Here is a 24132-nt window from a genome sequence, read left to right as displayed (position 1 = left end):
TTGGGGGATTGGCACGGCAGGTCTATTCTACACTCCCCAATCAGCAGGGTCATTGCACACACCTGAGACCTTCTTCTTCTTCTTCTTTCGAGTTTATTGGCGGTTGGCAAACCAATATGGTGCATTACCGCCACCTACTGTTTGTTTTAGAGCTTCGATGGAGGTTATACGTTATAAACTATGCAAAAGAACAAAGGTAAATAAACAAAATCATATAAATAGAAAACAACAGATTAATTATAATCTGCAAATAAACCTGTTGCTTTTAGATAACTCAATACATGTTTCCATGCTGGTGGTCTCAGTGTGGAAAAGGAGAGTAAACCCTCTAAGGTCAAGCTTGTTTGACCCAAAGCTTTAACATTTTTCAACAGCTCCCTTCTCTCCAATTGTACGCTTCACATCGTAGTAAAACATGCTCCACTGTTTCTCTTTGGGCAGACCCCTGTTTCATGTTTGCCTATGATGTTCATACTGTGGTTAAGACATGTGTGCCCTATGCGTAGTCTTGTGATGATAACCTCACATCTTCTGTTCCAGCAGCCCTGTCTCCTTGTTACCACCTGCCTCTGGATTCTATGCAGGAACCGACCCTTATTTTCCCTATCCATTGTTCTTGCCACACCTTGTTGATTTTCAGATTTTAATTATTGTTTTAACTTCAGATTTACTTATGGAACACCCAGGCTGTATATCCTGTTTCAGTGCCTTTTTTGCCAACATGTCGACAACCTCATTGCCTTCTACTTCAGCATGGGATGGGACCCATAAAAAGCCCACCGTTATTTGCATTTCTTTCTATTTTAAACAAACTCTGAAGAACCTCATACACTAGATCAGGCCTACAGGTAGATTTGCCATTTGAGATGCTGACTAGAGCTGCCATTGAGTCTGAGCAAATGATGCATCTACTTGACCTTCCCTCTTCTATCCACCAGAGAGCCAATACAATGGCTAACAGCTCCACTGTGAATACTGCTAAATGATCTGACGTTCTTTTGATAATTGATACATTAAACTGTGGTATGTGTACTGCAGCCCCTGTCCTACCTGTGTCTGGATCTTTTGACCCGTCTGTAAAATTTGAATTGACCCGTTATACTTATCACTTATATACTGTTGTATCCTACTATTCATCCCTCCAAATTCATACATTGTTTTGATTTCTTAATAATTTCAAGATCTACTGTCGGCATGGGGGAAGCCAAGGGGGAGTTGCTGGTAGTGGTAGGCTACTGTACAGCTATGTGTTAAATTGGATATCCCTAACTCCCTGCCAGAGCTATCTCCTACCCATCCAAAACTATTTAGCTTTGTACCCCCATGCTCCCAGCATGGCTCTAGAACTGATTTGGTTGGATGATCTTGTGTGTTTCCTTGCAAATTAGTCCAGTATGCCATGGACAACTGCATACGCCTCAAATATAATGGTAACTCTCCAACCTCCACCTGTAGAGCTGCAACTGATGAAGTCTTGAATGCCCCACAACACAGCCGGATGGCCTGTGCCTGTATACATCACATTTGGTAAGATGTGACTTTGCAAGCTGAACCATATGCAATACACGCATACTCTAATGCTGATCTGATTACGGCAATGTACATTTTGCTTAAGGGATTTCATACTGGTGCCCCAGCTACTTCCAGCTAAGCACCTCATTACATTGATTGCCTTTTTGCATCTCATCACTCCTCTCTGGATATGTTCTCCAAAGGTCAGCTTACTATCCATCCAGACTCCCAGAAACCGAATAACTTGTACTTGCTTTACCATTTGTCCATAGAGTACGATTCGTAAGGTTGGATTTTCCCTCTTCCTGGAAAAAACATCTCACTTGAGTCTTCTCAACTGAGAAACGGAAGCCCCACTTATTGCCCCATTTCTCTACTGTGCTTACAGCTGCCTGTAGCTTCTTTTCAGCAAACGTACCATTACGGCCTTTAACCCACAACGCCCCATCATCTGCATACAGAGACCTTGGGTAGTGGTCGCTCCCTACTGTACTGTCTTGAATGACATCCCACTTAGCTGTTGTAGTTGTGCAGAAACCAAAGTGAGGTCAATTGATGATTCTAACCCTCTTGACACATCTATTCTAGTTATTCTTCCATCATTCAGGCAGCAAGATCAATTGTTGGGGGGGGGGCGGGTTGAAAGAACAATTGTTGACAGGGGGGGGGACCAAAACTTAGCATTGGCCAAACCGGTTGTAATTTTTTTTATTTTTAGGCGGCAGGGGGGTGTTGTCGCAGCTAAATGTAACTAATAAAGTAACCCTGTAATCTAACTTAGTTACTTTTAAAATCAATTCATCAGTAAAGTAACTAAGTTACTATTTTAAGGAGTAACTAGTAATCAGTTGTCTGATTACTTTTTCATGGTAACTGTGGCAAAACCAGCAATATAACACCTAAACTGCCAACACTGGCGGCCGTCCAGTGAAGTATGACGTGTAATGGGCTGTGTCCAAAAGGAGTCTTGTTCCAGCGTCTTTTTCGCACAAAAATCCTCTAATTCACAAAATCCGCTCGCTTGAGGTGGTTGTTGAGAAATGCGAAAGGGAGTAAATGCGCGATGTGGGAGATGGAAACACACTTTTCGAAACAGCTATGACGTAGCGAATGATGAACCCAAAGGACTGACAACGTATATAACGCATAACGACCGGACATAGCAACCCTGCCGACACCAACTTGTAGTGTCAATATATTTTTCAGCGTTTGTATACATAGACATCCTTCAGCATATATATATGATATAGGATGTCTATGTTTGCATTTCCTTTAATTATACTGTGTCCATTAATCCCTGATATATGGACACCTAGGATCTATAGCAAACCAGCTCAAAAACAAACACAACTTTACGTTGTATTGTACGCACAGAGAGACAATGGGTGACCGGATTAAAGCAGCAATGTAAAATTCAGCAATGCAAACACACGCACTCAGCTGCACACCGATCTACGCACATACACTCAACACGCATTTAGCTGAACTGTATATATCTTAACATTACATAGAGGAAGATTATTTATAGCTAAACATTATGGCCGACATAATGTATATCTGTACATTATATTTTTCTGAACTTTATATCTGTAACGGGGGGGTTAGGCAGGACCCAAGTGCACAGACTGGGCAGTCCAAAGGTTATTGTTTGCACAGATGATCGGGCAGGCAGAGTAAACGGGGGGCAGGCAAGAGTTCGGGGGCCGGCAGGCAATCAGGTAGGCTGGGGTTCCGTCGGCGGGCGGGAAGTCGGGCAGGCAAGGGGTCGGTATCAGGAGGGAAGACAGGCAGGCGAGGAGCAGGAAACAGGGAAGCTGACAGGCCGGCAGGTAGTGATGGCGGTCCGACACTGAAGCGCCGATACGTGCTTCATACCATAACTACACGAACCATAAAACCACGGCTTCGAAGGTTGCCATGTTGCAGAAAAATCCAGTGACATATGGCGTCCGAAACAGCAACTGCTTCTTTCTCTGAATGAGTGGTTTGCGGAACTGGCACGACCTCGTTTCGAGTCTGAATTGTAGCGCCTTCAAAGCATAAAAACTTGAATGCACAACATTGCGTCTGCTTCATAGTAGCAGATCTCATGCTATGACAGTCATAACGTTCGTATTGCTTTATCATATTTATGGAAGCATCAAGGAAGAGAGGTCGTTCTGACATGTGGGAACACTTTATTCTGATCGCTCCTGATAAGGTGCGCTGGCTGTTAAATATTTAGATTAATGTAGGAAAAGTAGAGGTATAGAACTTTAACTATCAGTAAACGTATTTAAAAGTATTTATCTAACTAACTAATTATAGGCCTATGATTAGTGTAGCCATTTAGCTATTGCTTTGAAGACTCTAAATGCTTTTTATTTACAAATAATAAGGAAAAGATTATCGCTGCAGGTGCGGTGCTTGGTATGTTCTGCTGAACTGAAGTACCATGGAAATACATCATCCATGAATAGGCACTTCAACGCAAAGCATAGAGCTGCTGTAAATCAGGGGAACACAAGTCATGGTAAGGTGCTTTATTATTAGACACACTCTATCGCAATATATTATTTCATTTCATGAATCATAGGCCTGCAATTTTACATAAATCTTTCATTTCTTTTGTTGATTGTATTTGTATGTCTTTATTTATTTGTTTTAGTGGACCGGAAGCAAGAGATCGATGAGGCTCTTGTAAACTTGATTGTAAAAGACCTGCAGCCTTTTTCCACTGTGGACGACAACGGTTTTAAGAACTTTGTGGCTTTTCTGGATCCTACCTATACACTCTGCCATCCAGACAGGCTCTTAAGAACATGGTGGTCCAGAAGTATGAGGGGGAGAAGACCAAGGCCAGGGCTGTCATGCAGAGCGTTGAAGCTGTTAGCCTGACTGCTGATATGTGGACCTCCATTAATATGGACGCATATCTAGCAGTCACCTGCCATTATGTGGATGACTCTGCAAAGCTGGTCACAGTTCTTTTGGGAGTGCTGCCTTTCCCTGTGTCTCATACTGCTGATAACATCTCAGCTGCAAAGAGGTCGCTCACGGAGGAATGGGGCATTGAAGGCAAAGTCACCTCCATTGTTACTGATGCTGGAGCCAATATGATTGCCTCTGTGAGAAATTTAAATATTCGCCATGTGGTTTGCTTTGCAAATGCTCTAAATTTAGTTGTAAAGAAGAACCTGGATGCAACTCCTGGCCTGGCAGACGTCAGATCAAGGCCACGGAAGGTGGTGACATATTTTAAGACGTGCACCACAGCAAAAGAGAAGCTCAGAGAAGTGCAGGAGCAGATGCAGAGTCCAGTCCATAAGCTTATTCAGGAGGTGGACACCCGTTGGAATAGCACTTATCACATGCTTCAGCGCCTTTTTGAGGAGAGACAGGCAGTGGAGGCAGCTCTTGCAACCCTTAGAACTGACGTGAGACCTCTGTCATCTGAGGACTATGACACCATCTCTGCATGCCTGAAATTGCTTGCCCCCTTCTACCAGGCAACGGTAGAACTCTCTGAGGAGAAGAGAGTCTCTGGGTCAAAGATCATCCCAATGATCAAAATGCTCATGCTTTACTTGTTTGATTCAATGGGGAAAGCAAGTCCCACCACTGCCAAACAACTGGGGGAGAACATGATCATTATGATGCAAAACAAATTTGACAGTATAGAGAAAAATCATACCGCACTGACCCATTCCACTCTGCTCGATCCTAGATTCAAAGCAATTGGTTTTTACAATCAATCAAATGCACAGGCAGCAGTAAAACGACTCACTTTTCAATGTTCAGAGTTATTAATAAGAAACACACCACCTGTCACTCATGAGGAAGAGCCCTCCACCTCCCCATCATCTCAACCAGCTCCAGCAAATGTAGAAATTCCATCAACGACAGGTAATGCTGTGAAAAGTAAAAAGGGATACAAAAAATGAAACCGTCGAGTACTGGATCAATCACAAAAATGTGTGAACCCTCATCTCTTCAAACTGACGCAACAATTTTTATGTACGCCGGCCTCCTCCGTTCCTTCTGAACGAGTGTTCTCCAAATGTGGAGAAGTTGTGAGCAAGAAAAGAAACAGGCTCAGTCCAAAAAGTGTTGAAAAAATAATGTTCATAAATCAAAATCTTTGAGTATTCCCTGTCCCATATCCCCTGGCTACACACAACTTGTGCCATGTTTTCCAAGCACATCCTAATTTTTCCTACTCTCTCCCCAATAACACAATACACAAATACATTAATCTTTACTTGTAAAAAGAATGACATCTTTGTGTGTGTGTGTGTGTGTGTGTGTGTGTGTGTGTGTGTGTGTGTGTGTGTGTGTGTGTGTGTGTGTGTGTGTGTGTGTGTGTGTGTGTGTGTGTGTGTGTGTGTGTGTGTGTGTGTGAGATTTGGTGTGTGCACACTAGATTTATGTCACTGTCTTAAAGCCTCATGACCACACTCTAGCCGGGCTAATTTAGTTGCAGCCATGGCACTTCACCAGGAGAGGTCACTGTTACTGAAGCTTCAAGTAATGAACCCATTTTTCGAAACAATGTGCTTCAGTGGTTCAGTGCTTCACCAAAACTTAATTTGCCCATCACTACCGGCAGGGACTCGACAACAGGCGGTTGGTCAGACAGGCGAAGGTTCGGGAACAGGCAGGATCAGCGCTGTAGAAACAGTTCAGGAGTTGCGGGAAGGCTCGGTGAGTAACGAGAGATGACCTGGCAGAGACTGAGTGGAGGAGAGGATTTATATAGAGGGAGCACAGGTGCAGGTGGTTGGGTTAATTAGGGGAGATCAGGGTGGCAGGCAGGTGAAGGGGTAAACCAGGAGCGGACCATGACAATATCTTTCTGACCATTATTTATCAGTGAACATTATTTACGTGTGTGTGTGTGTGTGTGTGTGTGTGTGTGTGTGTGTGTGTGTGTGTGTGTGTGTGTGTGTGTGTGTGTGTGTGTGTGTGTGTGTGTGTGTGTGTGTGTGTGTGTGTGTGTGTGTGTGTGTGTGTGTCAGTTAGTTTCATTTTTAAGTTCTCCTGGAAAGGAATGACGTCGCAGCCGTATTGAATTCCTATTGGTCCAGTCCGGCCTCTCCCTCGTGATCAGTCTCTTGTTCGCAGGTTTCCTGGTCAGTGCGTCTGATGCTCGAGTCGGAGTCACGTCTCTGTGGATAATCTCATCGAGCTGTTCTTCTGAATACATCGATATGAAGGCGCTAACGGGGCTGCTGCTGTTGATCTTTGGTCACGGTGTGTCCTCAGGTAAGACTGATTCAAGTTTTCACTTTTCAAAACTATCCTTCCAAAAGGTTTGTTTATGGACCCTGAAACGATGCTTAGATTCCCTAATTCGTTTGAAAAGTATTTGATTATCCTCTCTAATGAGTTAAATTAATCCACAACATGATTCAGCTTTTACTGTGAGTATTTCAACTAATATAAGAACATTTATTCTGGTTTCAATTGTGAAAACGATCCAGAGCACTTGTTTGATGATTTCGTTCCCAAATGTACAATCTATCATCAGTACCAAACATTAAACTTCAGTTAGGAGGGAATCCGTGTACTTTAACTTTTGCAGATTTAGCAAAATGGGGGTCCAAGGCAAAGATATGTATGGGGCCTACCTTATACGATCTTAAAAACAGAACAGAGAAAAAATATGTACAGACTGAATGGTGGATAGGCAGGTAAAGCTAATCTAGAATGCTCAGAGTAAGGGTAAGCATGTTTGTACTGTCGTGTGGTTCTCTAATAGACAGGGTTATTTTCTTCCTTCATTTTTCGTCAATTAATATTTCTTGTTGGGTTGGATTCTTCTTGTGTTTCTTCCTTCTTATCTTGTTAAACCCTTTACAGGCTTCAATTCAGAAAGCGGCCAAGGCAAGGTGGCACAGACAGACATGCACACACACACACACACACACACACACACACACACACACACACACACACACACACACACACACACCCATACAAACACGCACATTATATAAGCAATGTCAGAGACAGTTTTTAATTTTAAAGCCTACAACAATGACAACAAAGATATTTTGACGGAAATGTTCTACATGACTGCAGCTGTTGATGGCCTGATAGCATTAAAGGTCTTGACTTAAACACTGTTTTTTTACTTCCTCATCTTGCTGCACCCTTTACAGGCAGGTATTCACAGTGGCGGATTTAGCAAATTGGGGGCCCAAGCCAAAGATATGTACACTTTATTACTCCAAAATAAAGATGGAAAGTGGAGAACGCACAAAGTGTAGCAGTCCACAAACTAATAGTCACGATGGAACTAGAAAGAGAATAAGGTTTCAGATAACACCTGTCTTTGCCAAATTGCCAGACAAACCAGCACTGTTTATTATTAAGATCAAATCAATATCAATATAACCAGCAAGAGTAGAAGTAGTTAGGGTGAACCCCCACAAACAGTGATATATTTAGCGAAACATCACAAACAGTCATATACTGACTTTGTATGTGTGAGTGAGGTTGCAATTGGCATTGCAATTGAGATTGACATTTCAAACATTCTACAAACAAGCCTTTGTACGAGAGGGAGAGAGACAGAGAGAGGGAGAGAGAGAGACTCTGGCCCCGTTCACACGAAGACGATTTCATGGCGAAACCGCAAAGGTCTTGTACGGTTCGGCCTTCCGTACACACGAAGCCGGCGAATCCGCTGACCGAAACCGCAAACTTCTGAAACCACCCTCGGAGGTGGTTTCAAATCTACCCGGTTTCGTTTTGGATTTGTGTGTACGCCTGAAACCGACTGAAACCGCAAACCATGACGTCATCGCCCCACCCCTCGACCTCCTAGCCAATGGCTCTTAAGCCCGCGGAGTCTCAGAAATCACATGCGAGCATGCGCATAAGGGCAGCCTTTATGCGCATGCTCGCATGTCGCCCCTTATGGGCCTGGAATGTGTACTACAGCGTTTCTACAGATCTACCCGGTTTCGCTTGGCTTCGTCTTTACGGAGATACTTCGAAACCGGATAGATTGAAACCGTAACGGTTTGCATTCATTCTTGGCATCAACTGGTCTTGACTCAGTGGAAAATCAAGGTTGAAATCAGGCTGTTATTCTTCCAGTGTGGTCCAAGAGAAACAGTTTAAATGAGCCTTGAACTCTTCCACTGCTGAGACGATTTTCTATCTAGATGAAGATAAAGGCCTGTGTTTCCTGCCAAGAATGAATGCAAATGGTTGAATGCAAAATGCTGGGACGCAAGTGAACTCTGAGCTGTACCTCACCCCGTTCCCAGGTGTTCTCTATCCAGCTCCACAGCGTGAATATTTCCAAACCTCACTCTGGCCGCTTATTAGCACTCGACCCCCCACAAGCGCTAACACACCGCGAAAGGAATGATACCTTTATTTTATATTAACACTCAGAGATATCTTATTATTAACCTTTCAACGTTCTTGGAGAATCATCACACACGCGCACAAACGCATAGACACATGCAGACACACACTTATATAATTATTATCATTGCTGTCAATATATTATTATGAAATATAATAATTATATTATTATATTATTAATTATTATCATTCAGATGATAGCAATGTGAAGATAGTTAAAATGTCTGCATCAAATACAGAAATTCACCAATATACTTATAATTATAAAAACATTGTAATAGTTATTTAAATAATCGTTTATTATTCTTGTCAGCAGTAATGATTAAGAGATAGCAGGTTGTGTTGTAGTTGAAGGTCTGGACAGCCAGTGCTGTGGGCTACAGTGAGATGTTTGGATGTCAATAAGATCAAACTAAAGGTTCCTACATTACCTGGACGGCCAGGGGGCGGAGCCATGAGACAGGGGGCGGGGCCATAGTACAGGGGGAGCCATAGAGCAGAGGGAGGGGCCATGGGCCTTTCTGTCTTGAGGGATGAACAGTAGTAACATGTCTGTCTGCCTACAGTAATGTAAAGTCTTAACCTGTCTGTCTGTCTGTCTACAGTGCTTCACTCTCTGCAGTATTTCTCCTCGTCATCGACTGGACTCCCAACCTTCTCAGAGTTTGTTGCTGTTGCGATGGTGGATGGAGTTCAGTTTGGGTACTATGACCGCAGCACCCAGGGAATAGTGCTGAAACAGGCCTGGACGGAAGAGTTAAACAGAGATCATCCAGGTGAACTGGAGACGATGTCTGGAATGGCGCTGGGTGCCCAGCAGATACTCAGGGCCAAGATGTTGGATCTGAAGAAGCTCTTTAACCAGACAGGAGGTAAGTTTATATCTGATGTCTGACCTCTCACATTTAGATATTCATCATTTAAACCCAGAATAAAGTTTCACCATGCTCCCTAACAGTGTTCCAATTACCCCCCCAGCTTCGGGCAGTAGGGCCGAGATCGTTTATTGGCCTGTGGCATGTGCCACCGCGACCACTGACATACCATGGCATATGCCGTTCTGGAACGGTAACTGCCGTTCTGAAACGGTAACTACCGTTCTGAAACGGTAACTACCGTTCTGAAACGGTAATGCCATGGCATATGCCTTTCTGGAACGGTAACTGCCGTTCTGAAACGGTAATGCCATGGCATATGCCTTTCTGAAACGGTAACTACCGTTCTGAAACGGTAATGCCATGGCATATGCCTTTCTGGAACGGTAACTGCCGTTCTGAAACGGTAACTGCCGTTCAGGTCGAACGGTAACTGCAGTTCCCAACAATGGTATGTGACACCAGCATAACTCCTCCGTATAATTTCAAGACAGGTATTGCCATAAATGTAAAGGTATATATATTTGGTATTTATTGACACAATATCACAACATAACGCCGTAAATAAAGGGATTTACACGTTTCTCTCGTCCGTGCTGTTGTTAGGATATTTCCGATCTGTTTGTTGTTGCTTTTGTAATGACAGATGCTTTTGAAAACAGCCGGACTTGCTCCGGTGACGGTAGTTATAGCCTAGCCTTCTAGGTGGCCATAGAGCTATAGTCTATTGCTTTGTTCCAATATCCATACTATCCGCAGTCATTATACTTTATTTTTGTATGACTTATTTTTTATATAGTTTGAGTACGTAGTGCGTTGCAATTAAGATCAGGGCGAAAGGAAGTGTAGTGAAACGACCCGGATGGTATACTAAAAACGGTCAAACCGATGAGTGTGGATTGATGTACACCTTTCGTGCTCCACGGCAGCGATCTTAGCTACGTAGCTGAAGAGGCGGAGCCAGGCTGAGCCAACGTTGGCGCATTTTCTTTAATAGGTCCATGCATTTTCCACGTATCCTGCATTAATGGAGTCATTTTGTTGTTTTAATAGCTTTATAACTACTATGTGTAAAGAGTTCACCGTTCAAAGAGAGATGTTTATTGCGGTTGCGATCGTAGTTTCCGGTTAGTGCACCAGAGCCAGGTCCCTATAGGGGTGGCACTGTAGGCTATGGCTAGACAGTCATCCATTTTTCCACTCGTGTTTTATCAAAATGTTCTAGTAGCGTAGCCTATAATAAAGCCTACTGTATGACTGCTTCAGCTCATAACTATTCAATAGGCCAAATATTAAGTTTTGCATTTGTTCTTATTGGTGTTTAACCAAATAATTTAAGCAGGCCTATAGGTTCCTATCATTTAACCCTGATCCAGTGTCATAAACCTTTCTTTATCGACATGATCCAGTGGTATCATGGCATACAGGCCAAAAGTTTTTCCGCTGGCAAGCCAATTATGTTAATCGGAAGTTCCATTTCCTACTGGAACCACCGTTTTTCCACTGGCATGACACTCATGGAAAATGGTAATTACCAGTTTCTACTGGCACCTACCGTTTTTCCACTGGCATGCCACTCATGGAAAATGGTAATTACCAGTTTCTACTGGGACCTAATATGCTCATGTGTGGCACCGTTGCAATCTCCTGGAAGCGTAGATGTTGAAGGACATCTTGTTCGTCCTCTTACGCCACCGGGAAGATATTTACATGCTTCTGATTGACTAATGAATTGATTCAGCTATTCCCCCAGAAGTCTGGGGTCAAAAGGTCAAAAGGAGACGGCACCACGCCGGGGTGGATCCAGATCTCGGGCAACAGCGCAGGGTTGCCAGGTCCTGCAAAAAACGTGCCCCCCACATACCGTTCAAAATCCACCCAAAATGTCCTAGAAGCATCCCAAATAAAAAATTATATTATTGGCCATTTTGGCCAACGTTTTGAAAGTAATAATATTTGAGGGAATATTTTTTTGTTGTTTTAGCAGCGAAATGCACCGTGTGCGTGTGTGCGTGTGTGTGTGTGTGTGTGTCTGTGTCTGTGTGTCTGTGCGTGCGTGTGTGTGCTTGTGTGCGTGTGTCTGTGCGTGTGCGTGCGTGTGTGTGTGTGTGTATAACACGCAATTTTATGTTGAAATGCGACGTAATCCAGTGTTCACGAAAAGTACACTGTCAACGTATGCTTTTGGCGACTGGGTTGGCTCTCAGATATACGTGTTTCTAACAAGATGATATCATTAAAAGTTACATAAAGTAACAGTTTAATAACACAAACGCAGGAAGCACGTGAGCTGCTAGTTTAGCGAAAGCAACCTGACGTCGTTGAAACATGCGAGCGAGCCGATCAAATCCTAATAACTATAAAACTAAAGATCAGACACAATCACTGACTGAAGATTATGCAAGTAAAAAGTATATTTCTCGCTAGAAATGTTATTAGAAACACATTTAACGGTGAATCGGTCCTAAAATATTGCATTTCCCATTCAGATAATAAAGATTAATAAAGATCATACACATTCACTGACTGAAGATTATGTAAGGAAAATGTACATTTCTCGCTAGAAAAGTCATTAGAAACGCGTTTAATGGTGTATCTGTCCTAAAATATTGCATTTCCCATTCAGATAATAAAGATTAATATAAGCTACGCCGTGTTCCGGAGCCGCGGGGGATTCTGGGAATTGGGGTTCTCAGTTGACAAATGGGGCTTTTGTTAACTTGTTTTGTTGTTAGGATTAAGTGGGGTTAATGGGTTCGGGATGTTATGTGGTTGTGTGTTGTTCTATTAACATTGTTCGTGTGTTCATTATTGTCGACACCGTCACCGAGAGTGACGTGACCATCGTTTCGTGCAGCTGTTCCGTGTTGAAGTGTCGTTCAATAAAAACCAACTCTCGTTGTCGAGCGTTCAATAAAAACCAACTCTCGTTGTCGAGCGTGCCCCCCCCCTACAAACGTGTCTCCCCCCCCTCAACAAACGTGTCCCCCCCCCCCCCCCCCCTTCAACTAACGTGTCGTCCCCCCCCCCCCCCCTCTGATTCGCCGATTTCCCATGCTGATATCCCCGAAGATTCTCGGGCATCTTCGACAATTTGGCTATAGATTGTCTCATTACACGCTAAATAATATAATTATAGCCTTGTAGTGACCGTAACATAATTCACCTACAGTATTTCGTTATGTGTTGTTCTTTCAATTGTGTTGTTGTTTACTGCATGTCATTTACGTTCTTGGTGGTTCAGGGATCGCGGTCCCTAAGGATTACGTGCGTCTCATGACGTCACAGACCATGCTGGATTTGTTTACCTTCAGCACGCTTTGTTTTCCGGTTTTCTTTTTTACAAAATAAACGAGTCACACGGCTGTGTGCTCAACGTGCGAAGTTGTGTTCTTAACTTATTGCAATTTCCACAGCCTAATTATATATATAGGTTTTGGCATAAACATAACTAGGGTGCACTGTACTATCTGCGCACACCCTTTCTGAAGCCTCTCTCGCTCTCTCTCTCTCTCTCTCTCTGTCCCTCCCGCTCTCTCTTTCTCTCTCTCTCGTAGCGTTTTGTGGAGCACGTTAATTGTCTTAGAACACTCCCATTCAGAATGCATGGGTTTACATTTCGTTTTGTGTAACACGCAAAAAGTCGGACTATCGTGCTCGGGAACACGCTTCAATAGATTAACGTTCGTGCGCAGGAGCACGCAATCGCGTGATACCGGGTTGGGTCGCGACGGCAGTTACCGTTTCAGAACGGTAGTTACCGTTTCAGAACGGCAGTTACCGTTCCAGAACGGCATATGCCATGGTATGTCAGTGGTTGCGGTGGCACATGCCACAGGCCATTAAACGATCTCGGCGTCTCTCGCTTCTGGGGGAGGGGGGGGGGGGGGGGGGGGGGGTCAGCATTCCCATTGGGGGTGGCGATGGCGTCATTAGAAAGCCCAGCCTCTATATTCATACCTTCATCATTACACACTTACGGTGTGTGGCCTACATTCTTCTGAAATTGTATAAAAGGCCTATGCCAGGTAGCTAATTCTGAAGAAAGAAACACATGCTAACAGATATCTTGGGGAAACAACAAACAACACCAACTTAATACAGAAAGTATAATGGGAGGATTTTTCACGATTGCTCATTCACGTGACCTCCAGGTTGGGGCAGTGTCATGCTAAATTTGTACCGGCTGCCAAATTTCCACCGGGCGCGTCATCCATACGTAATCCATTCCAAACCTGCCTGTCAGCAGATGATCGCGTCGTCCGTTGCCGGGCAGGTTTCAAAAAACATTCACGCTCATTTTGCCAAAGACGGAATAACATAATACAGAAAACGGATCGCTAGATAACACTTGTTTTTACTTTATATTTGTATTGTATTTAATTGTTTGATCAAATTTAGCTAGTAAACTGAGTGTCTAAAGCGGGTTTCAAAAAACATTCGCGCTCATGTTGCCAAAGACGAAATAACATAATACAGAAAACGGATCGCTAGATAACACTTGTTTTTACTTTATATTTGTATTGTATTTAATTGTTTAATCAAATTTAGCAAGTAAACTGAGTGTTTAAAGCAGGTCAAGGACGAAATAGCACAATACAGATAACGGATCGCTAGATAGAAGGTTCGCGAATGTTCGTGAACCTTTCACGTCATTCGACGCGATCGTCCGTTGCCAGGCAACGGACTAAGCGATCATCTGTTGCCAGGCAGGTTTGGAGTGGATAACGTATGGATGACGCGCCCGGTACAAATTTGGCAGCCGGTACAAATTTAGCATGACAGCAGCGGCGAGCTGAATGCGGGCAGCAGGCTAACTGACGTGACTGACAACGAGTGAACACTGAACCAACCCCACTGACGTTACAATATCTATACATCATGGGCCTACTTCGAACGTACACCAACAGTGGCGATGAAGGCTATATAACAGACGAATGCAGAACATAAACGCTATGTTATGCATTGACATAATGGCCCTCCTCCTGGCGTTGAAATCAATTTGCCTACTCCCCTAACTGAAATAAAGGACGTACATTATATCACTAAATCTAATAACTATAAGGCAATATATTATTTTGGACTAAAAGTAGGACAGTAGGCTAATACCACGGAGGAAAGAAATGACAAACATCAAGTGACTCAATCTAATTTGTTTGTTCATGAGCTACAAAACTAGTTGACTTGCATTTTTTCACAACTCATAAGGAACCGTCACCTTGATACCGTAGCTCTCCTCACAGCTCTATTGGTAGCGACGAACACACATAACCTGCATAACCTGCCAGTGCCGCCGGAGTTTCGTAATGGAGGAATAGTCGAGTGATGTCAAGTAAACAAAAGTCAAAAGATGCTGAAGGCAGAGAAATGGTACAGTCCACTGAAGGGGCGTTTGAGATCGTATGACACTAGATTATTACTTTCATGATGAGCACAGATTGAGAAATACTACTTCCCGTAAGTATTTCAGTACCCCCAAAACTGTCATTTTAGTCCCTATTTGGGGGGTCCAAAACCCATTCGAGGGGGTCAGACCCCCCCGAAATCGAACCCTGTTCCTAAAAACTCACACGCGCTCACACACGCATGCACATGTCCGTGCACAAATGCTAATAAAGGTAGTCAGTGTGGCAGTACACAGTGTAGTAGTACTCAATGTAGCAGTACTCAGTGTAGTAGTACTCAGTGTAGCAGTACACAGTGTAGTAGTACTCAATGTAGCAGTAGGCTACTCAGTGTAGTAGTACTCAGTGTTTGTATAGAAATTTAAGAAGAGACCAAAGCCTGTTGTGTGTGATCTTGAGTGTCCAGAATCCCGATATTAAATCAATTATTGGATCACAGTATTATCTACTGCTAAATATGTTTAATCTCAAGAATCAATGAAAATAATTCTAAAAGATTGTAGTTAACATGAAAAAATGTCTAACTCCAAAATACAAATTCACAGATAAAGTAACAAGACATATAGTTAATGGAGGTAACGGCTACTTATATTCTTAAATGCCCCCGCAGTCAGGGCCAGCGCTCGGCATGGGCGACCTTGGCGATCGCCTAGGGCGGCAAATGCGTTGGGGGCGCCCTCTGGTGGCGCCCGTAAGTAGTCAATTTAAATATAGGAAACAAACGGAGAAGGGAGGGGGCGCAGGAGCCATTGCTAGGGCTCCCCCCCCCACACACACACACACACACACACTTCCTTAGCTCCTGCCATTATAAACTTGGACTTGGACTACTACTTGTTGGAGTCTTTGTGTACCAGAAGAGGAACGGTGAGAGGTTCAAACTCTCCAGGAGGACTGAGACCTGATCTCCACCTGCTCCTACTTCCTGTCCCCTTCCTAGAATCCTATTGGTTGTCTTCATCCACTGGCGGTCTGGTTGTAGAAACCTCTCCACCTCTGAATGATGAACCCTCTCTCTCTCTCTCTCTCTCTCTCTCTCTCTCTCTCTCTCTCTCTCTCTCTCTCTCTCTCTCTCTCTCTCTCTCTCTCTCTCTCTCTCTCTCTCTCTCTCTCTCTCTCTCTCTCTCTCTCTCTCTCTCTCTCTCAGGTGCCCATATTGTTCAGAGGACACTTGGCTGTGATTGGGATGATGAGGATGATTCTACTGATGGTTATCTCCAGTTTGGTTATGATGGAGAGGACTTCATAGCGTTGGACCTGAAGACCCTGACCTGGGTCGCTCCAGTACCTCAGGCTGTCAGCACCAAACAGAGATGGAATGAGGATAAAGCTCGATTACAATTCAATAAGTACTTCTTCACTAAGCAGTGTGTTGATTGGCTGAAGATGGGCCTGGCCTATGGGAAGAGCACTCTGCAGAGAACAGGTAGAGTCACATGACCTGGTGGGCGTCTCTGAGTCTCTGTTCTCTCTCTCCCCCCCCCCCCCTCTCTCTCTCTCCCTCTCCCCCTCTCCCTCCCCCCCTCGCTCTCTCTCCCTCTGCCCCCGATCTCTCTCACTCCCCCCCTCTCTCTCTCTCGTCTCCCCCCCCTCTCTCTCCCCCCCTCTCGCTCGCTACCTCTCCCCTCCCCTCTCCCTCTCCCTCCCCCCCCTCTCTCCCTCTCCCCCTCCTCCCCACCCCTTTCTCTCCCCCCCCTCTCTCTGACCACAATATATAAACTAAGTCCTAATGTCCTGAATTAAGCAGACGAGACTCAACCCTGAAGGGGGACGCAACTCAGCCCCTTATGGAAGAATATGAAATATAGAATATATAACATGACAAGAACACGTGTTTACATTATGAAATAATCTCTCCCTCTGTTTCTGTCTCCCTCTCTCTCTTCTCTCTCTCTCTCTCTCTCTCTCTCTCTCTCTTCTCTCTCTCCCCCTCTCTTTCTCTGTATCTCTCTCGCCCCCTCTCTCTTTCTCCCCCCCTCTCTCTTTCTCCCCTCTTTCTCTCTCTCTCTCTCTCTCTTCTCTCTCTCGTCTCTCTCTCATCTCTCCGGTCTCTCTCTCTCTCTCTCTCTCTAACCTCTCTCTCTGTCTCTCCCTCTCTCTCCTCTCTCTCTCTCTCTCTCCCCCCTCTCTCTCTCTCCCCCCCCCCTCTCTCTCCCCCCCTCTCCCCCCTCTCTCTCTCCCCCCCTCTCCCACCTCTCTCTCTTTCTCTCTCCCCCCCTCTCTCTCTTTCTCTCTCTCCCCCCTCTCTCTCTCCCCCCCCTCTCTCTCTCTCCCTCTCTCTCTCCCCCCTCTCTCTCTCTCTCTTCCCCCGCTCCCTCTGTGTGTCTCTATCTCCCTTATCTCTATCACCCCCTCTCTCTCTCTTTGTCTCTCCCCCCCTCTCTCTCTCTGTCTCTCTCTTTGTCTCTCCCCCCTCTCTCTCTCTCTCGCTCTGTCTCTCTCCTCCCCCCTCTCTCTACCTCTCCCCTCTACCTCTCCCCTCTACCTCTCCCCTCTCTCTCTCCCCTCTCTCTCTCTCTCCCCCACTCTCCCCCCCTCTCTCTCTCTCTCTCTCTCTCTCTCCTCTCTCTCTCTCTCTCTCTCTCTCTCTCTCTCTCTCTCTTCGCTCTCTCTCTCTCTCTCTCTCTCTCTCTCTCTCTCTCTCTCTATCCCTCTCTCTCTCTCTCTCTCTCTCTCTCTATCCCTCTCTCTCTCTCTCTCTCTCTCTCCCTTATCTCTATCAACCCCTCTCTCTCTCCCTCTCTCCCCCCCTCTCTCTCTCTCGCTCTGTCTCTCTCCTCCCCCCTCTCTCTACCTCTCCCCTCTACCTCTCCCCTCTACCTCTCCCCTCTCTCTCTCCCCCCTCTCTCTCTCCCCCACTCTCCCCCCTCTCTCTCTCTCTCTCTCTCTCTCTCTCTCTCTCTCTCTCTCTCTCTCTCTCTCTCTCTCTCTCTCTCTCTCTCTCTTGCTCTCTCTCTCTCTCTCTCTCTCTCTCTCTCTCTCCCCCCCCCTCTCTCTCCCCCCTCCCCCCCCCCCCCCCCCCCCCTCTCTCTCTCCAGATCGTCCGCGGGTGTCTCTGCTCCAGAGGAGCCCCTCCTCCCCAGTGGTGTGCCATGCTACAGGCTTCTACCCTGACAGGGTGGTGGTGTTCTGGAGGAGAGACGGCCAGGAGCTCCATGAGCAGGTGGACCCCGGGGAGGTCCTCCCCAACCACGACGGGACCTTCCAGGTCAGCGTGGACCTCAACCTCACGGCCGTCCCACAGGAGGACTGGGGGAGGTACGAGTGTGTGGTCCAGCTGAGAGGCATCGAGGAGATCTCCACCCCCCTGGACCCCGCCCTCATCAGGACCAACTGGGGTAAGACTGGTGTTGGAGGGGATGGAGGGGGGGAACACATGTCTCACCACCTCCACCTGACCTCATCACAACCACTGCCAGGTGTACCTGGACACTGCTGAAGCTACTGGGTAAACACACAGCTCTCAGGAGTAGCTCACTGCAGCAAAACAGGGTGGATTGTGGGTAAATGAGTTCTATGAATAGGGCTAGTCTCAGATCAATCCCTGAGTAACCCTGAGCACCATAACAGATTCTAGAGGAATAGTTAAACTGACGTTGTGTTAGTCGTGTGTGTGTGTGTAGCATCACGTGACCATAGACATGTGGTTCAATGATGGAGGGATGGATGGGGGAGGGGCTCTGTCCATCATCTATTATTACACGACTGATTTTATTTTCTTGATTTACCTTCAGTGGACCAGAGTGGCCTCACCATCCCCTTCATCATTGGGTTCCTTGTTCTCCTCCTCGCTGCTGCTGCTGCTGTTGTTGGAGTCTTTGTGTACCAGAAGAGGAACGGTGAGAGGTTCAAACTCTCCAGGAGGACTGAGACCTGATCTCCACCTGCCCTACTTCCTGTCCCCTTCCTACGATCTGATTGGTTGTCTTCATCCACTGGCGGTCTGGTTGTAGAAACCTCTCCACCTCTGAATGATGAACCTTCTCTAATGTCCAAAGAGATGTTGTGGCATTAAGAATATGAAAGTATAATAACATCAGGATATTCACCACTGTTACAACACTAATCATTTCTCTTGATCTTTAGATTCACAAAGTAGTTGGTGAGTAAAATTAGTTTTTCCTGCAGTTCTGCTCTTATGATTAACACCACTACCAACATAGAGACCTTGATGACTTGTCTAGCTCACTCGACTATGCAGCTCTGTAGATCTAGAAACATCTAGCTCACTGGACTATACAACTCTCTTGATTTAGAAACATCTAGCTCACTGGACTATACAGCTCTGTAGATCTAACAACATCTAGCTCACTTGACTATACAGCTCTGTAGATCTAGATACATCTAGCTCACTGGACTATACAGCTCTATAGATCTAACAACATCTAGCTCACTTGACTATACAGCTCTGTAGATCTAGATACATCTAGCTCACTTGACTATACAGCTCTGTAGATCTAGAAACATCTAGATCACTGGACTATACAACTCTGTAGATCCAGATACATCTAGCTCACTGGACTATACAGCTCTATAGATCTAGATGCATCAATCTCACTGGACTATACAGCTCTATAGATCTAGATACATCTAGCTCACTGGACTATACAGCTCTATAGATCTAGGTACATCTAGCTCATGACTTCATCTCCTCCCATTCTGATACTTCCCAGGTTCTGACACCAGCTCTGAGAACACTGAGGGGCAGAATCCGGCTCCTGAGGCCCAACCTCTGACCACAGTCAGTACTTTACCACTTTACAATACTTATTCAGAGTCATATGTTCACAGTTATATTTTATTAGCAGCCTACTTTATCACAGTAATAGTAATACTTAATATTACTTAAGTAACAACAATAATCCATCACAGAAATACATTTAGTCACATTTTAACGGTACTTCATCACATAGATTAACAGTCGATTTAACAGTACTTCATCACAGTAATAGATTTACAGTCATATGTTAACAGTACTTCATCAAAGTAATATATTAAAAGTAAATCCTCACAGTGATAATGTGTTAAATGTTTAATGCTGACTTGTGCTTCCTTGCTGTTTAGCGTCAAAGTTAAATCACTGTGGATCACTGTTCATTTATAATCCTCACAATCAGGCTTGGGACTTCAGCTTACTAAAGATACTACATTTGCTAAATTACAATAACATTCATAGTTAACTTTATTTTGATATCAACCAGTGGCGGTGGGTCAATAGAGGGCGCTAGGGCGCCGCCCCTCCATGAAATATTCACTTTAATATATCTGCCAACTATTAATCAACTATTATCAATACGAAATAAATCAACAAAAATACATAGTGTTTAACCTCGTTTAATGTGTGATGTACTTATCACTGCCAGCAACCATTTAAATGCGTCTGAACGTCAATGATTTGGGCTAGGCTAGTTATTGGTCATTCGAAATAAAGCCCTCCTCCAAGTCAGGGGCGCCGGCCACGTTGAAGTCAACGTAAGCTCGCTAACGTTTTGCTGTCTATCAAGCAGCGACAGCTTTTCATTGGCTCAAGAAAATTCGCCCTCGGTTCGCACCAGTGTGCGCCCCAGGCCAATGGTATCACTTTTCTTTTTTGTTATCACCAACAATTCAGCGAATCAATCAAATAGGCTACCGCCCTCAGCAGCATTCGCGCAACACAACTACATGTAGAGAAGAGATAGATCGCTAACTAGCAGAGAGTTGTAAGCACTTTCCACCCTTTTCAGTGGAGGAATTGGACTCCCCAAGCAATGTTATACTTAAAAGGAGCAAGTAAGTTACATAGGCCTATTCATTTAGTCTTTCGGCCTGTCGCATATAAACAAAATGAAGCATATTCCGAATCCTAACTGCATTTGAAGTAGACATTGAGACTCACAAAAAATGGGCACTATAGGACAGTGATCATGATTTGTCTCAATATCAGAATGACAACAATGGGTCAAATAGCAATGGCTAGTGGAATTGCCATAAAGTAGGTAATATGCAGTGTAAGCTTGTCCAGGCCCTGCAAGTCAGGATGTAGGCTATGAGTCTGAATGAATAGTAGGTAAATAGGTAGTGGCCATCCCCAAAATGCGCCAGAATACAGGAAATCTGTAAGAAGGGTAAATCTTTTTTTGTGATAGATTTGATTAACTCACTGGCTTAAAATTGCAAACTATATTTCACTGACGCCTGGAAACCATGGCAACACGACCTCGCAATGATGGTAATTTTGGTTTTTGTTCCCGCCGCTTCATGTTATAACCTTTTACTTATTTAATATATATTATAATATATAATATTAATATATTATAATAATATTATATTATTTAATATGTTTAAAATAATGTTTAAAGATTCTGAATTAAGATTTTGGACGGTGAGATTCTGTCAAGTTTGAATACAATATTAGATTAATTCAATGTGCTTAAATTGTATTAATTTTAGAGTTCTGCTTGCTAATTCTATTGCTACATAGGCTCCAACAATCAAGCTAGGTTGCTTTAGCCTTAACGTTCTTTGTTGCATACTCTTTGTTTTTTGGGGAATTGGATCATATATAGGCCTACTTGGGTTATCTTTCAATAAAATACATTAAAATAAACTGCCTACATATATTTAATATACTTATCGTTAGGTTAGGTTGACAAGTTTACATACTTCGTTTAGAGGGTTTATTATTAAAGGATGTTTGGTTTTAGGCCTAAATACACCGGCGCCGAAGCGGCGCGTAAAAAAGTCTGCCCCCATTATTCCGGATCTACTAGCCCACACCGGCGCCGACTAGCTGCGCGGCAGCGTTCCGCGCCGCGCCACCCAACCAGGCGAGTAGGGTCTATCTGCAGCCGGAGCCACTTGCCAAACACGCCCATTGCTCTGCCAAACACGCCCATTGTTCTGCCAGACACGCCCATTGCTCTGCCAGACACGCCCATTGCTCTGCCAGACACGCCCATTGCTCTGCCAGACACGCCCATTGCTCTGCCAGACACGCCCATTGCTCGTTCTTGGCCATTAGGGATGAGTCGGTCGCGACCGATTCATTCACAACGAACGAATTCCAAAGGTGAACGACAAGAACTGGTTCCCCAAAACAAGAGAACTGGTTCTTTGATTTTTTTTTTTTAACATAAAACAAAAATATGGTCACGTAAATAAAATATACAAACGAACAGAGCTTCGTCTCCCCGCGACCTTATATTGACCGAGTCTACAACGTTCTCAAAGATTCAGCCAATGAGAGGTAGCAATGGTGTTGCTATGGCACCTGGGTAAACAAATGACAAGGTGGTACCGTCCGCCACACGCGTTAACTAATGATCGCTGTAGGCTTCAATATCATGCAAGCACTTCATACGTTTTATTTTTATTTTGTTCTACAACACAATTGCATGCTTTAATAAAGTATTGTTTTAACTACCATTACGAGTCTTGTTTGGTCTAATATTAATAAGCAGTGCTTAGAGCTACTTGGAAGACGTCATTTAATTCTTACTGCACCGCTTTATGTATTAAGGATATTTATGAAAAAAAAGGCACGTATGTGCTTTATATATGCTTAATATTTACACTTAACCTGGGTAATTTCGCCAGAACATTAGAAAGTCAAAGTAGTAGGCTACATGCATGCACGTTGAACATTTATTCAATCATTTCATTGACCATCAATATCCCGTCACTCCATTAACTTCCGAAGTCTGAGATTTGTCCTTTTACTTAACATGAATGGCGTTGAACACGGATATATAACAGACATATCATTGAAATAGCTGTAACAGGCACAGACGTATTGATTACCTGAATGATTATGGGAGACCTACGTAATTTTCATAATATTGTTAATTGTCTAATATTAACATTTCAGTTGCGTTGGTAGGTATTTCATTTTCGTTTGCTTGTTTAGCTATGTATGACAGGGTTATGGTTAGCTATGTATGACAGTTGACAATGTTGGTGTATTACAATTCATTATTTGGGTAGGCTACTCCAACTTCGTTGCTGGTCGATATGTAAACATTTACTTTTATATAAATTATTGATTGCATTTTTCGTAAATAGTTAGTTGGAAGGAATCTGTTTCTTAAGCAATAACATTGAACTGAATTTTTTAGGCCTACATACGTTTACTATGTTACTAAGGTATTATATGGAGCAATCTTACATATTTATGAAGTTTAATATTATATTTTTTCGTTTGTTATTCACAGTCTATCTTATTAATGATACAAAGCCTTAATTAAACCCCTTCTCTTCTGTTTGCAGAAAATGGAAACTTCAGAGTATATTTTATCTTAAGTTAGATAATCTTTTTTGTTTCCTCATCAGATCCCAGTCCATCATGCTCCTCTACTTGTCTGCCGTGCCACCATCATGCCTCATGCATCACCTCTCAGCGCCTACCCAGCTGCATCTTATTCCATTTCGAAAAAGAGAGCATCTCACCAAGCAAAGTTTTGCTAATGCCTGCTCAAGTTATTTAAATACTTCATTCTATGGATATCTGAAAATATTTACAGGTGGTTCTAAAGATCCCAAAGGACAATGTGGTATTGGCATATATATTCCAGAATTTGAAAAAGGATATGGATATAGAGTGGGTGACTTTATCAGTATACTCAATCGAGATGGCCACAATAATAACCGCTCTTAGATGGGTTGTAGATACTAAGTTTTATAACAGATAATTCAATACGTGAAGATTTGGTGATAGAGGTAAAGCATCTTCTTTTAAATATTATAAGCCTTGGTTCAGTTATTCAGTTCTGTTGGATTCCAGCCCACCATGGAATATATGGCAATGAAATTGCTGATAAATTAGCTAAAAGATACCAACCTAATTAGAAGAATTTAACCTTAAGTATATATATATTTTTTTTTTATTTATTCATTTCTTTTGTTAGTTAGTTTTATTTTGTTTATTTTGTTTCGTTAGTTTGGTTTTTTCTTTGAATTTATTTTTATGATTTAAAGTATCATTTGCCAACGTCCTTGTC

General features: G+C 43.7%; 1 protein-coding gene across 2 annotated transcripts; it reads left to right on the top strand.

The window, feature by feature from the left end:
- Positions 1–6114: 6114 nt before the first annotated feature.
- Positions 6115–23632, top strand: LOC130375613 (major histocompatibility complex class I-related gene protein-like). 2 transcript variants are annotated; one of them, XM_056582644.1, is made up of 8 exons: positions 6115–6195; positions 6616–6756; positions 9480–9746; positions 16302–16580; positions 18193–18492; positions 18889–18993; positions 19828–19895; positions 23465–23632. In XM_056582644.1, the coding sequence occupies exons 2-8, from the start codon at positions 6702–6704 to the stop codon at positions 23597–23599; spliced, it is 1209 nt and encodes a 402-aa protein (XP_056438619.1). In that variant the 5' UTR covers positions 6115–6195; positions 6616–6701; the 3' UTR covers positions 23600–23632. The 2 variants fall into 2 exon arrangements, with proteins under 2 accessions (XP_056438619.1, XP_056438620.1); XM_056582645.1 differs by lacking the exons at positions 6115–6195; positions 23465–23632 and adding an exon at positions 20219–21749 and having other exon boundaries at positions 6593–6756.
- The last annotated feature ends 500 nt before the right edge of the window (positions 23633–24132 follow it).

The sequence above is a fragment of the Gadus chalcogrammus genome, chromosome 22 (assembly GCF_026213295.1).
Source record: "Gadus chalcogrammus isolate NIFS_2021 chromosome 22, NIFS_Gcha_1.0, whole genome shotgun sequence".
Lineage (NCBI taxonomy): Eukaryota > Metazoa > Chordata > Actinopteri > Gadiformes > Gadidae > Gadus > Gadus chalcogrammus.
This window is presented reverse-complemented; position numbering and strand designations above follow the sequence as displayed.